This window comes from Nothoprocta perdicaria, unplaced genomic scaffold, assembly GCF_003342845.1.
Source record: "Nothoprocta perdicaria isolate Ctin4 unplaced genomic scaffold, notPer1 scaffold_4, whole genome shotgun sequence".
In the NCBI taxonomy this organism is placed as follows: Eukaryota; Metazoa; Chordata; class Aves; order Tinamiformes; family Tinamidae; genus Nothoprocta; species Nothoprocta perdicaria.
The window spans coordinates 10,412,061-10,427,847 of record NW_020455643.1 but is presented as its reverse complement, the minus strand read 5'-3'; the positions used below and the strand labels follow the sequence as shown (position 1 = coordinate 10,427,847).

General features: G+C 45.5%; 1 protein-coding gene across 2 annotated transcripts in view; it reads right to left on the bottom strand.

The window, feature by feature from the left end:
- Positions 1–15,787, bottom strand: part of TP63 (tumor protein p63) — a 100,067-nt gene that overhangs the window by 15,167 nt on the left and 69,113 nt on the right. For both annotated transcript variants that reach the window (XM_026045294.1, XM_026045293.1), the window contains exons 5-9: positions 5,034–5,220; positions 3,273–3,388; positions 2,883–2,992; positions 2,025–2,161; positions 959–1,041 (exon numbers count right to left, since the gene is read on the bottom strand). In XM_026045294.1, coding sequence (XP_025901079.1) covers positions 959–1,041; positions 2,025–2,161; positions 2,883–2,992; positions 3,273–3,388; positions 5,034–5,220 — 633 coding nt within the window. The remainder of the gene's footprint in view (positions 1–958; positions 1,042–2,024; positions 2,162–2,882; positions 2,993–3,272; positions 3,389–5,033; positions 5,221–15,787) is intronic.

Here is a 15,787-nt window from a genome sequence, read left to right as displayed (position 1 = left end):
GAAAAGCATGAGTGAGGGGAGTAAAAGAAAACCCTTAAAGGACTGTATCCAGACTGACAGCCACCTCAGTCAGTTTTAAATAAACAACACCAAAGCAGAATGCAAATACTCTGTTTATACCCTCTGCATAAGCAATAAAACTGCTAAGCTGTGTGCTAGAGGTAAGCAGATAATTTTGAAGAGTTGATAATCTGACACTGCAGGGTAATGAATGTGTTGGGGTTGTCATTTGCCTTGATGTAAATCTATACCCACCAAAAACTGTTCTCATCCAWTCTGTTAGACAGAAAAAATCCTCATCTAATTCAGACATAAGTAGATCTGGTGCTGAATTTCACATACCTTGCAGAAAAGTGTACCTGAATTTGGGTGTTAGAGGAAGAGGCAGATCTAAATCCAGAGGCATCAAGGTCCAACTAAACACAGCACATGAGGAAGCAGCAAAATGGACCTTTACAGATCCTTCTAGCACTTTCTGATTCTATATTTACTACAGCATTAGTTCATGTCAGTCATTCTCCCCAATTTGAGCATAACACACCTAAGAGCTACAGAAATATTCATCTTCCCCAAGAAAACAGTTCTCAGCCAATTATCTCTAGAGCAAGTTGAATTGCCACAGTCTCAAAAATGAGAGAGAAGGCACCCAGCTAAGTTTCAAAGACCATTCTCCTGCTAGTATAGACTGATCCTTAAGGGTTTTTTTTTTCCCCCCCTCTCTTTCAGGTGTTTTGCACAAGCTGCTTTCAGTCCACAGCCAATGATATTTTCATATTTTCATGTTTTCTGTTTGGAATATGCCTTTCAAATAGTTAGCTGAGGAACAGGCAATCTGTACACCCCAACCACGTACACTAACACTGTTGTTCCCTCTGAGGTATTGATCAGCAGCTGGCTTGCCTCAAGGGACTAAAAAAACACTAAACATGAGGYAAGAGCAAAAATACAGAGTTCTTACCGGCAAGTATAAGAGCTCATCATCAGGAGAACGCCTTTTTTTGATAGATGTCATCTGTATGCCATGAGTACCTTGTCGAAAAGCTGAAAGAGAAATCCCAAGTGTCCCATTAAAACAGACAATCTATCAGGTTCATGGCTGGCTCTAATCTACAATGCTCTGAAAGGGTCTCTGCCTGAGTCACTCCAGAATTGTGCTTTAGCRTCTGACCCCGCAATGCATGAGTGACCTATGTACATTGGGTGATTTGGTTTATGGAGAATTAAATCAGCAAAGAAGTGCTACAAAATTAGCCAAACCCCAGCAGATCAGATCAGGTGCAAGTACAGGTCCTTTCCATGAAAGCTAGGGAACTTGTGTTGCCATACTTGCCAGCTGACAGCAATCAGCAATCCCACTTAAGGAAGGCAAGAGGAAGCAAGCCAGCTGGATCTACTGCAGAAACAAAGTCCTCCAGTTTACCTTCTGTTAAGGCCCTGTTGCCTTTCTGTGCAGCCTAGTACTGTTACTGTGAATATAGTAGAAACCAAAGCTGAGTTTCCACAAGTCATACAAGTAGATTTACTCCTCAAAGCATAGAAAGAGGCAACTTGCACCTCAGACATGCAGTAYGGTTTATACAGAGTCTTAATCAAGATGCCTGTGACTGAAAGATGTGCCATGATATGGGGCACGGACTGAAGGCAGAGCACACTCCTAAACAAGCAGTGGGAGTGCAGAAGTGGTTAGAGTCCTGTTCATGTAACCTGAGGATGGCAATAAACACCCTCTCCAGCCACCACCGATCAGGCTACCTGAAACAGTTAATTACTTCAGGCAGCACTGCAAGGGAGTCATGTCAAATGAGATGGCCAAATGTCATTTTGTGAACAGCCAGCTGCACTCAGCACCTCGAGGAATCAAGCACCAGACCATTTTTCAGATTGGTTCGCCCTGGGAGAATGCACAAACCCTCTTGCCTCCAAGCCCATGCACAGCTCCACCTCCACTGCCGCAAGCACCGGGGTCACACCTGCACCCTGTGACAGCATGGTCTGCGATCTGCCCAGCTCTGCCAGCTACTTACGGCGCTTCGTACCATCACCATTCTTTGTGCTGTCAGAGACTTGCTGCTTTCGGATGCTGTCCTCATCCGCCTTCCGATCTCGGCCTGGGCAAGCGCAAATGCGGGCTTCAAAACATCGGCGGCCCAAGACTTGCCCACTGGGAAAAAAAACAGAAAAAAGRAGTGTCAACTCGAAGCTCAGACATGGCCTGGCAACCTCCTCTRTATCCTCAAGCTCATGCAACAGGTCAAGCTCGTGGCCAGATCCTAGCTGGCCACCTTAGATATATCCTGTAAATAACAGCCACATGTATGGGTTGACCTAATAGTCAGTATAAGAGGTATTCACAATGAACCTGGTCTCAGCATGGCCCCCACGTGATCCTCCTACATGTTACCTACCTATGGGAGGGGTGACACCTAAACTGGAGGCTGGAAGAGAGCCTAACAACCATCTTCCTACACCTCCTGTTTCAGAYAATCTTGTTACATGAAAGCAAGAGGTAGAAAGCCCTCTGCCTGGCAGACATGGCAGCAAGGTATCCAACTAGTCACAGATGGTTAAGTAACAATACTCATGGGACTGTTAAACACTTTGTTGAATTGTACATATCAAGAAAATCCTTACCACCTCCTCCAAGTAATGGAGAGACCAAAGGGCAGAGTCTGAGTGATTCAAAYCAGACGATGCTCAGACAGATCCAAATCATCTCCCATATCCTAGTCAGGTCATTCCAGGAACTCTTGCCCATAGTAATTTGGAAATATCCTATAGCCCCTTCCATCACACTCTCCCCAAGCACCTTGCAACGCTGCTCAGAGCAGAATTGTAGCCAGAAAGCCAGAGGGCAAGCAGGGGGCAACTGATGCACTACTTACTCTCTGGTCTCCAACGTCACGATGATGAGGATTGGGCGACGGTTCATCCCTCCTACGCAGCTGCTGTTGCACATGAAGTTGTACAAGACTGTCGTGAATTCCGTACCAACCTAAACACAGAAAAGTAGATGAAGAGATTGTGGATGGAAAGCCCCTTTTCCAAGCTTTCCCTAAAATCACATCCACTCCCACAACTAGCATGAAGTGAGTCCCAACCACAAGACTTTCTTAAAAAAAAAGTGCTCCCGCTCTTAAATGGGGAAGAGGTCACTTAAAAGTCTTTCAGACACAGAGGAAGGGATTTATTGTGATGAGGAKTGGATGAGAACATGAGCTCATTCTTCCAAATTCCCCTCCCAGGCTAGCCACTGCTTTAGGCTCACAACCTACCTGAGGTGGCTCATAGGGAACCAGCACGCTCTGCCTTCCTGTGATGGGGTCTTCTACATACTGGGCATGACTGTTCCCTTCCACTCTGATCAGGTGGCTGGGAGGTGCAATCTGCCCTGCAAGGGGAAGGAGGCAAAAAACAAGATAGACTTCTCAGCAAAATGGATTTGCAGATAGCAAAGGGACCACAGACTCTCTCAAGCCCMTGTTGGAAACCTGAAAGATAGCCTGAACTTGGATATCTCAAGTTACTGGGCCAAGTAAGCCCAGAAGTCAGCTGAGTGGTAGCTCAGAGCAACTCTTACAGTAAGTCCATGTGGAGTTTTATATGAATGGAAAGCCCCTTCCCACAGCAAATTCTTTCAAGGCTCAACTCCTACTTCTATCCAGTCGACTAGCCCACCCTCTTCTGCTCCCTCCCACCACTCTTGATCCAAAGGACAATAAGGGAAAAAAAAAAATCAAGGAGAGAGAAATAACATTTAATTATTAGTCAACTTTAATATCATGCTTGCTTACAGCAGCAGCAGAAGGGAACATGACCATCTTTGTTTCTAAGCCCCTTTCCGATGATTCAAAAAATAAAGTTTACTTCATCAGTGCTGGAAGAACACACAACTATATTCCAGGGAAAATAAGCTGCTTTCGGTCCATCTACTTAATTCGCTTCGTGCTTCTTGCTTTCTTACTCAGGTATAGCACACTAGTAGAGACAGAATCATGTCAAAGAATTCAGGGTTTTAATTATACTTCCCCCTTAAAACTTTGTCACTGAACGCTCAAGTATCAACTCTCAGAAGCAGCTCTGTCAGAAAAACACTTTCTAATAAAAAGGATTATTTCAAAGAACTGTCTTACCCCGATTTTCAGTTCCCAAGGCCTTACATATTCCAGGGCTTGTTTAGCTGACTGCACTGTAACCAGCAAAGAGATCGAGTCTCCTGAGACATCCTGCTAACTGACACCAACAGCACTTTTTTTTTTTTTAAACAGTAGGAGATAAATAATGCACGTGGAATAAAACATATGCTCATATGAACTTATGTGAACTTACATGGCCGGGCAAAATGTAGCCCAGCCCATGAATTTGCCAAACACCCTGGGAATTTTTTTTTTTTTTTTTTTTTAAACAGCTGCTGGTTCACTAATATGAGGAGAAGTAAAGATTAAGAGCATGAATAGTGACCCATTAGTGTTAAATGTACAGGAAGGCTGCCTGCAGTTGATGCTGGCACTTGGCGTTATCCTGCTAGAGATAAACAGCCTCTCTGTCTTTGAGGCATGGATTACAGATCTGAGATGATATTGCATCCTGTTACTAGATCCCTGTCCCAGCAACATGGAAGCTCATTCCTCAGTAGAGGAACAGCTGCTTCTCTTCAAGGGAGCAAAAGTGGAACAGGGAAAGGTTGCCTGAGCCAGAAGGACACTGCCCGCCATGAGGACATCATCCAGCGTGGGCAAACAYGAGGCTTACTGTGATCCTTTCTTCTCAAGGACCTGCTTCCACAGGAATAGCTTCCCGGGAAGCACAGCAAACAATAAGTTACACAGGACACGGCAAGAAGACTGCTTCCAGACTCCTTACGAGCGTTTCCACTATAGCTGGAAACAAATACAAGGTCACCTGCAGCCTAATATAGAAGTTTCGGTAGGGAATAGGCCTGCTCCACAACCTGGAGCCTCACTCCAGGTTTGCAGATACAACTGTGAACCCCTGCCCTGGCCACTCATCAGCCAAGGACCAACTGCTCTCCTTACCCTCGTTGAACTCCCGGCTCAGCTCGTGGTTTGGGCAGCGTTTGACCACTTCGGTGACGTGCTCCGCTTTCTTGTAGACTGGCATAGCCCGGATTACGGCYCCCTGGGGAGGTGGGGTCATCACTTTGATCTGAATGGGACATGTCTTGGCGATCTGGCAGTACAGCTTCTTCAGTTCAGTGGAATACTAGAGCAGGGTAAGAAGAGCAAGAGAGAATCAGGATGTGCAGAAGAAACGGCRGCAGGCCAGAGGGATGGAGATGGGTTTATGCACGTCGCTGAATGCACCRTTGCTGAATGTGCTCATTGCACTTGTTCCCGCAACAGCTGCGCCTTCAGACAAGCAGGTTGGGAGTGAGACTGGGAAACAAAACCAAAAACAGGTCTTTCAGTTTTAGAATAGTGGAGCATAAATCTAAAACTTAGTTTTCCTACAGACAAGATATTTGTCTTGTACCTTGTACCTTACAAGATATTTGTTTCCCACCCATATCACATATATTACCTGAAGCCCTAAAAACAACTTAGATTTCAAGTTGCTCATTCCATTTTGTACCAAGTCCTCCTATTTTTGCCATGGGATGAAAAAGATCATCTAGAAATGGGTAGTACTTGAAAAACGAGACCACCAAAGCAGATTTGTGCCAAATTTTATGTTTTTCCCCTTTTAAAGGCTTCTCATGTCTCTGCCGATTCCTTTACAGCAATCTCCCCACTTCTAAACTCAGAGCATTATGCTCGAGAAAGCAGAAATTAAAGGCTCAGAAAAAGTAAAACAGATGAAGGACCAGATCACTGATAGGACCTGGAGCAGAAGCCAGGCGACAGGTCACAGACGAGATGGTCACAATCCTTGGATTTGCAACAGACATCCTTGAGTAGAACAAGACACTCATAGCCACTGTGCTAACRAAGAACATGTTAAACTCCCTCTTCCATTTCAGGGCATTCAGACCTCAGGCACTGGTGCAACATTATCCTRAAGTCCAGTTCCATCTGGAAACCTTTACTTAGCAAACCATTTGATCACTGAAATCATTCGTTTCTCTTGAAAAAGCCTAATTGAAACAAGTAACAAGAACTTAACAAGAACAGTCACAAGGAGACTCTATGTGGTTGGATATGCTGCCACTTGAACCCATTTTTCTGGATATCCCCTGTGGAAGGGCTCTCCAGTCTCCTTTGCTGCAAAGACCGCTCAATACAAGGCAGTTTTAGTCAACACATCACTCCAAAAGTACTTGATTTTCTCTTGGTGTTCAGAGACTCATGAGCACAGAGCTCTCCCAATAACTCTAGCTAACCRCTTAGCCCACAAGAATTGCTGGCATTTCCTCACTTCCATCTCTCTGGCTCTTACAGAGAAAGAAAAGTGAAAGCCCCAAGGTGGTTGTTTTCTTCAGAACGTCTTTAGCAGCCGAGGCTGCTATAGAACCAGTCCCAACTGTTCAAACAAAGCACCAACAGGTTCATACAGGTTGAAAGCCCAACTTGGCCATCCACCCTGCTAGCATAGGAAGAGCTGGCACATGCACGGGTGGGTGGCAGGTGACGTGGCAACAGAAGGATTAGCAAGCAATATTCACTGATTATTTGCATTTCAAAGTGTACACATTGCAAAGCACAGGAAAAGCAAAGTTGGGAAAAGACACTGGGGAGGAGAGGGGGATTAAAATAAGACAAGCTTCCTCACTCACCACCATTCTGCCATATGGCAGAGGAGATGCTAGAGGTATTCCAAGTTAAGAAAAATATATATATATTTCAAATGCAAAGACCAAATTGTGCAATGTATTTTATGTGCCTGCAGGCTAGGGATTAAACCCAAGTAGGATTTACCCAGCCTGCGGAAATGGGTAACATGCCAAACAATTACAAAAAAAGTTGCGAAACAGATCTAGATGGTGATTTATATCAGACATATCTTGAACCTGAAATTCCTTATTGTTTTTTAATGAAGAAACATACTTACTAAGGTAAGTATGAGCTCACTATGTCACCTTTTTCTGCTTCTTGAGTGATGAAGAACCCTTTATRTTTGTAAGAAGGAGAAAAAGTGATTTTCTTTTCCCCCAACATGCATTGCTATAGTTTCAAGCACATAAAGCTTCAGAAAGCCATCAAATTGTTTAGATATCTTAATGTCATCGGAGTGAAAAGAAGCAGGGAGTCTCAACACAGCRGGCTGGAATGAAAGCGTAAATATGGAAGTGGAATGGTTCAGTGAGGGCACAAACCACACTGAGTTGTGAACGTGTCCGGTAGCTACAGGCATGCGGGGAATTGAACAAATGGAAGGAGATACACCCCTTGCATCAGCCGAGGTCAGGGATCGTGAGTGCTGTTGTGAGGCAACATCGCCTGTAATTTTAGGTCTAGTGTCTTCAGAGACAGAAAATTAGATATGCATGGGGGTGGAGGTAATAAAAATCACTGCTTAAGGAGGAAGTTAGTTTCTTTTTCTGCCTTTTTCAGCCAGGCAGTCCGACTGTCAAACCCTTCAAGTTACAACAGCCCACTGTGGGGCTGGAGTAAGGAAGGTGCTGGACCTGTGCTTGGAATTCCCAGAAGGCAAGTAGCCAAGGGCAAGCAGATTATGATAAAGCAGGCCTAAACAACCAATAAATAAATAAAAAACAATTGAAAAAAGTATCTGTCCCCAAAACTCAGGGYCTGAGAGCCTTAGGGAGGGTGGTCAGGAGTAGTTGGCTTGACTGGGACACCAGAGAAACAGGACACCCTGAAGCCCACCATGGCAAGCACTGCTCATCTCACCCCAGGAGAGACTAGGGCACAGGGTGGCAAGCAGCAGTACCTGGCACAGAAAGGCAAACCAGCGCTGAGAACAAGACAACAGGAGGGCTGTGTAGCCCTTTCATTATTCAACTGCAAGAGGAATCCAACTCTCCTGGACACTACGGAGGGATCAGGGTCCAGGAATATTGCGGCTTGGCAGAGATTTCAAACGTACCCCAGGCAAAGCAACCCGAAAGCGTGAAGCCACCAAGGGGCCGGTCATTTAAGACCGGTGTAAATCTGTCTGTGGGGGTACCTGCTGTCAGACAGTGAAGGGCTYGAGTTTCCCGTCCCATCAACTTCGCCCATGGGTAACCTGATACTCAACAAGTTATTGGCATAAATAGAGGCGAACAACTAGGTCACGGCAACTTCATACTGGATCAGTGACAATTGCTATGTCCAGGGAGTAAGACAGGATATTGTATATAGATTTCAAAGCAAATAAGCCTTAGAGAAAACTGAGGCAGACGCTGTCTGTGCATTCAGAGAATGCCTGCAAGTGAGAATCGTCCCTCTTGCAAACGGTTCCTAAAACGCTCCAACTCTGCAAAAAGCGATGTCCGCCTGCCCATGACTTCACTATATCAACTTGCAGGCACTCATCTCGTTCAGGACAAGACATCAGCAATTCCCAGCACGTGGTCAGGAGACTGAAATTAGGATTTAATTCGGCATCTTTATGCTACTATCTGAGGAGAAACATGATTCAGAAACTACCGATAGCGCACACACAAAAAATGCAGAGCTAACATTTTGCACTAAAGTGAAATTTCCAAGAGGAAATTAATTTCTATCTATAGCTCTTCAAAATGCAACTCAATTCATTTCAGATATTTTACAAATCCAGAGCATGACTGTTAATCAACACATTCCTGTTAACTGGTTGAGTAGGCTGATGGAATTAATTAGGAAGAAAAATACCCAAAGTGCTTGATCCAGTAAACGAGTCTGTCATTTAGTGASATGACTAGAGTCATTTATCTAGCAGCAGGAACAAAAGCTGCGCCAAGTGCCTGAGGAGCACAGAGCAGCACTTCTGGTAGAGGTACAGAGCAGAAAGTTATTTAAAACAAAAGAGCACAGCCCAGCCCTGTATTACACTCCTGGAAGGGAGAAGAAAAATGGTTGGCTCAGACTTTGGGGCTCAAGTGCTGAATGTCATGTTCAAATAAACAGACATCAAGGGATTGCTAAGAACAGTGAATTTCGCTTTTTTTCCTTAATAATATGTTTTTAAAAGGAAAGGAAAAAAATTGCAGTGCCTGCTGCCCTGCCCTCCCCACCTGCCTGTGCAGACATACTGTATTACCCGCTCTTGGCACCCTGGCTTGTAATTTGGTACCTCAATAAACACACACACACGCCAGCTACCATGAGGCAACACCTGCCTGACTCCTCTGCAAGCCCCTTCTCCAGAAAGACTGTCAGCAATGGGGCTAGGAGAAAAAACAAAACACTTTTCACCTCTCAGATGAAACATTTTTGCAAGGAAGGAAAGAACTGTGCTGGAAGTGCATGCTCTTTTTGTGCCATACAAGCTGCACTGGCTTTGCACCAAGTGCTTGTTTCCCTTTCAAAACTCTAATGCAGCAACAACCCCCCCGCTAATTACTCCTTTGGAAATCTACCTCTGTTATCTCTTCTAGCATCTGATCTAGCTAAGGGATTATGACCCCCTAAGTCCTTGAAAGGAGTGGGGTTCAGCCAGCTCTGGGAATGTGAACGAACATCATCTTGAAGGCAATCCCGAGTCTGGCTTATGAGCACGACAGCTCTGAGCCCCTTCTGCTCAGATCAACAAGGCTTTAAAGGGTTTTGCAAGCTTCTTTCAGAGAGTCACGTTCTACCTCAACTCAGTTAAACTTTGGATTCGTGACTCTTGAAAAGCCATCGGTCACCTGCAAGTTCTGCCCTATCAAGCTCCTGGAAGGGAGGGGGAAGATATTTCCCCCTTCTTTCTCCCAAAAAGTTACAAAAGGAAAAAGGTCATTTAGGAAGTATTCACAGATGAGAATAAGGAGAGTCACTCGGAAACAGATCATAACTGCCATAAGGCTTATTCATTAAGTTCAGAAAGCAGGAGGGAGAAAGGAAATTGCCCATTCGGAATAAAATCATGATTTATCCACATACCCTTAGTGGTTTTGTTTGGACAAATGGTAATTTAACTGTTGATATTGAGAGTGGGCACCAGACATGTATSTGCATGCACAAGCACCCTTGGGAATTGATCTGTATTCCAAGAGTGCTCAACAAGGAAATCCAAAATGAGTTTTCCTAGCAGCGCTACAGAGAGGCAGTTATCCCACCAGATTTAGAGCTTGAGCTCAGATTAAAACACTCTTGCTCAGCCACTGATCTGTTGCAGCTCTGGGCTGGACAAGTCCTCGCCTCAGCGGGCACCAGAGGACAGGGTGATCGACCACTTTGCTGCTGGGGATGCCCTTGGACACTTGAACAGCCGAGCCCACAGGCAGGTTGAGGGGGCACTCGTCTCACGTGTGCCCAGACCTGTCACACTGGCTTATGAGACCCTGGCTAAGCATCTGCCACACAAGCACGGTCTGTGAGCAATGCCCACTTCTTTCAAATCGCTGCCCCTGGCAAAGAGAAAACACTTCATTTCCCTCCTTTGGGAGGAACTAGGATTTGTTTGCATCTTCCAAGGCAGGCAGCAAACCGCAAGGGGCCAAAGACTCCCCTCGGGCGGCCTCTCTCCCCCGCGCCCGACGGCGGGCCCCAGCGCTCGCCCGCCGCACACGACTCGCGCCGCCGAGCTGCTAAAATCCTTCCTCGGAGCGCTTTTCCCCGGGAGAGCGCCGCAACCAAAGGCCGCCTGTTGCCACCTGTCAGTTGCCGGGATTAATTACCTGAGCCGGGCTGGGAGCGGCACATTCCTCCCCCGGCCTCACCCACCGACATGTTGACATCAGGCAGGTGGGCCCCGCCGGGGGGACGGCACGCAAGCCCCGCACCGTGGCCTCCGGCCCGCGAACCGCAAGAAATGGAGCCGCGGGGAAGGCGGCAGCGCGAGGCCCCGGCAGCAGCGCGAGGCCCCGGCGCCTCCGGGCACGTCCACACGCCGCCCTCCAACGCCACGCTGGGCTCYGCCGCACCTTGGGGACCTTAATGAGAATTAAAAATAGCACATATAGACATTTCTGCAGAATAGATAGATCTCTGTGTGTGTATATGTATTTAACTTGCAAAGGTAAAGGGAGAAGGGAAGCGGTGGCAGGGAGGAGGAGACTGGAGAAATGTAGCCTGCAGGCAGGAATTCAGGAGGCCGGTGTCTGGTCGGCCCCCACCTTCGCCAGCGCCGCGGCAGCGCGGCTCGCGCTCTCCTTGCTCCTGCCCGCGACACGGAGCTGCCTGCCGAGCCTCGCGGCTGGATCGGGGAGATCCCGCGGTGACGGAGCCGCTCTGGGGGGGACTGCGGCACAGGAACCGAAATCGCCACGTTGGGTTTTGTTGGGGAGAGGAAAGACAGGATCTGAAAGAAAAGTTAAACACTCTTCTTTCCTAGGGGCTGCACCACGAGGCTTGGTAAAGAAATACCCTCTTTGGAATTCAGCTGCGACAGGGGAGCACAGAAGGCTCCTTAGCTCACTTGCCACATTCCAGATTTCCAGCAGAAGTCTCTGCAATCCCCGAAGTGCTGAGATCACTCTATGACGGAGCACACCACAGCAGGGCTCACCTCCCTGGCCAGACCCTCACCATTCAGCCACACGTCCCAAGCCACTAGAGCGTGACACTTGCTAGGAGTTGTGCTGGCAGAGCTCCAGCATTGCCAGCGCTAYAGCAAAAGGCAAAGGGATTACCAGAACCAAAACGCTTAGATCTTGCTTGAGAGACCCACTGAAGTTCCCCAAAATACTGGATGTGGGACAATCTAGCAGATGTGCCACGCACTATCCTTGTGAAACCAGATCATGCATTCACAACACTTCAGCCTCTAGCTTAAGRCTAGCTTAGAAATTTTCATTTAAAGTTACCTTGATCTGGACGTTCTGCCTTGTTTAGAAAAATTCCAGCTAATCACTGCAACCGAATCACAGTCATAGCAGAAAAATTCTATTTCCCCATATGACTTCTGCATTGCAAAACATTTAGAAGTTTGAAAACTATACGTTCAATGGGCTTTAGATTTTGCTCTCACATCTACAGACTCAGTTCACCATCAACAACCAAAACCAATTTCTAGAGTTGTGGCTCAAAACAATGCTTTTTAAGATAGTAATAGAAGAATAGAAAAACATCRCATTTCAAGCCCCAATGGAAAGCTACAAAAGTAATTTGGGAAAGATTTTGTGGACTTTTTTATATGAAGTGATAGTCTTAATGGAATACTACCTGATTTTGATGCTTTCTTCCCTTGGTAGTATATTTTTCTCTGTTTTTGAAATTAATTTCACTAAAAGCTAAAGCCATAAAAAAATCTACGATCAAATGACCTTAACTTATGTACCCAACTTGCTCCGTATTGCTCCTTTGCCTCCTTCTAAACTGAAGTTCAGCAGGCAAGGACTGTTTTCTGCTATTCTAGAGGACCAAATCCATTCCAGATGGCAACAGCGTCTAGTACAATCTTCTCACACAGGGAACTTTGAATGAGGGGAAAGGACGAAAAGACAGGAGATGTACAAATAAAATGCTGAAAGCAAAAGGAGACCCAAACCTGTACTTCTTTCCATGCAGAGTCCACTGAGGCACCCCACATTACAAAGAGTTTATAGGGGAATTTTCACTGAGCAGATTGCTTCCACAAGTACAATTTATATTACTCAAAATTCAAGTTACATTTTTCAGATACCTTCTTGCAAACATAYATTTACATACACATGGAGAACAAGAACCGTGGTCCCATCCGTAGCCCAGCTCCTTCTGATGCAGAGTAACAGACAAAAACTAATGCCCTTTGCCAAACTACCAGCCTTTGATTTTATACCTTTGAGCCTTTGACTCAATTGTCTCCCAGCTGGACATGACTTTGCATATCCCCATAACATTATTTTCATGTTTTCATAAACTCTGGCAATTAACTGACATTAATACAGCCAATTTACAGGCCATCAACAAACACTTAAGTGTGTGCTACCTTCTTCCTGTAAAGGTAGTTTTAAAGGATGATTTTGCAGATAATGCCTCCCACAGGGCCTCATGCTGTAGTGTTGCACTGCGATTGTTTTTGTTGCTTACAGGGTTTTATTTATTTTTAAGAGAGGGGAAGGGGCAGCAGGAAGGGGATCTGACCAGGCTCAGATAGAGAGGCAGGGAAGGTACCTACTAAGCTAGAAACCATAGATTATAGAAAACCAAGAAAAATAAACATTTTTTTAAATCAGTTGACTTCATAAAACAAACAAAAACAAATGCATACACTACAAAGTATTTCTGAGCTCCCCAGAGCAAACCCACCCCATCACATACTGCTGCCAAGTCATGTGTCCAACACCAGCCTCAGATCTTGAGTACCAGAGCCCTTCTGCTCACAAATRACTAAGCAAAGCCCAGGTTGGTCATCTCAAACCTCCTCTTCGCTTGAGGAGGGGAACAAATCTTCTCAAATCATATGTCTCAGGATCACATAAAGAGGAAGGCTGCTGATGGCTTCCTATTTACCTCCCAGATCTCACTCATTTCACATCCACATTTTCCAGCAGGCTCTATCCTACTAGCCAATCCCCAATCAGTTAGAGAACTATTGTCTACAGTAATCAGACATKGACTTTGACCACATCTCCCAGATGTGATACCACCACTACTCAAAGCTGGATAGTCACTTTTGTCTCCATTTAAAAGCCAAAAARCCAGAGGCTCAGCCATGAGGAGGGAATTGCAGCGGTGCACATACTGCCTCTATCGACCATTTTTTTGCATGCTTAAGATAAGCAATAAGCCACAGTCAAAAAACCTAAAACACTGCAAAATAAGCCTGCCCTCAGCAAATCCAGTCCGTTTCCAACACTGTGAACCATCTACATGAGCTCCAGACAGCCAGGCTAGGACTTGCAAGTCCACTTTGGGGAGGATTGCATCTCAGCAACCCGGGATACTGTGCAGACATAGGCTGGGTGCTCCACACCCACCTTGCAACCCAAAGGCTGAAGCAGAGAACAAGGAAAGGCAAGTCCAAAATTTAGGTCCTCCAAAGCTCTTTGTAGTTCTCTCAGCTACAAATATGGKTATCTTATGGATACACCTCAAAGAAAATGTAAGAGTGAGCTCATCATTGGTACAGTAACAATACAGTGAAATCAAGTAGGATAAAAGAACAAGTGAAAAAATACTGACGTTATTCTGGCAGGAGTCTTTTTAGTCAGTAACACCTTAAGCTAGCAGTCTTTAGGAGCGGAATCAGACTACAGGATAACAGGCACCTTGCCATARACTGTATCAGTCACACAATACTCCTCTAAATGGTGACAGATTTCCACCCAAATTGGGTGGAAATGGCTCATGCCAAACAGCTGGCCTACTCGCAAAATGCCACRAGGTCTACCTGTTACAAGGGTAAGAGCCCGTGTCAAACACAGGTCCATCTTCCTAACYACATTAGGAGGAACAAACTGAGAAGAGGCACAAGTCAGATTTCTTCATAGTGCCTCATTATGATTGGCAGCTACATGCATAAAACAATGAAAATTAACAAAAAAGGATTAAGACCTAACCTCCAATTTACTTAACACCAACTTTCAGATGGTTTTCCTCCCTGTATGATTCCCATTGCCTCTCAACTCAGGCTTTTGATTCAGTGAAACTTCTTAAAGGACATTAACACCTGAAGAAGTTCAGAGACACAATTTGTATTTTTCGTGCCTCACTGAAGTACTCCTGAACACACAGACTTCCCTTACCAACAAGCCTGTTCTCCCACAATTAGCGTGGAGGACCAACTTCCCTACTTATCTAGTGTTCCAAACTGCTCCCTTCCGCTGGCCATTAGGGAAGAAGTGTCAGCTCTGCTCAATGGAGTGGCCTTTTCCACCAAGTTGAGGGTCTTGGTGTGACCTTCRATGCCCTCATATAATTAGGGACCACTTGTAAAGTCAATATATGCACTGTTTTTCCTTATTTGTGTTCCTTCTTACCTAATCACTACACTTCTCCCCTCATTTATCCTACCTGAGAGGAAGTACATACACCTCTCCACTTTATCCTTCTAAGAAATGAGAGTATTAATCACACATATGGGAGGCAATGGGAGAAAAGACAAAAAGTATTAAATCTGACAGGCTCTCAAAGCAGCAGTGCCAGTGAAATGCATCATTAAGGTGAGTAATTTTCCTGTTTACTTCATCAGCTCTCCTGCCCCCCTCCTTCCTCCCCGCCTAAGATGTGGGCAGGACCCATCAAGGTAAAGCTTTGGAAGCAAGCAGCAGCGTCCCCAATTTCTACATAAACGCTGCAGGCCAAAGAGCAAAGGCAAGTTCCAACTGAGCCCTTGACAGTAATCAAGCACTGCGGCGCCTCTGGTCTTGTCTTGTGCATACCTTGCAAGTAGCATCATGTCTTCCCCCTGATATTTCACTGGCAGCGCACACAGGCGCCTTGTTCCTTGGCTTCTATTTCAGAAAAAAAGAAAAATCTTGAACACACATACACACACACGCCCCTGCCATTATACTTGGAGGGAGACTATTTCCCTCTATATCTTCAGCACACTGTGGGGCAGCCTTTTCAGAGCAGATTTATGAATTTGCAAAAAAAAAAAAAAAAAAAAAGCTCTTTTGTTTCCATCAGAAAGGTTAGTGCATGTCCCTTGCCAAAAGGGCATCGGGTTTTCTCTATTAAGGTCCAGGAAACTTTTCTGAGTCAGATCTTATTACATTTGAAACAAACTACAGGTACCAGCAAGTCTCTTCCATGATAACAGCCAGGGCCTGTCCCATTTCCTGATCACATTACGCTCAATTTCCAGAATTACATCTATGCAAATATTGTTCTCCTGC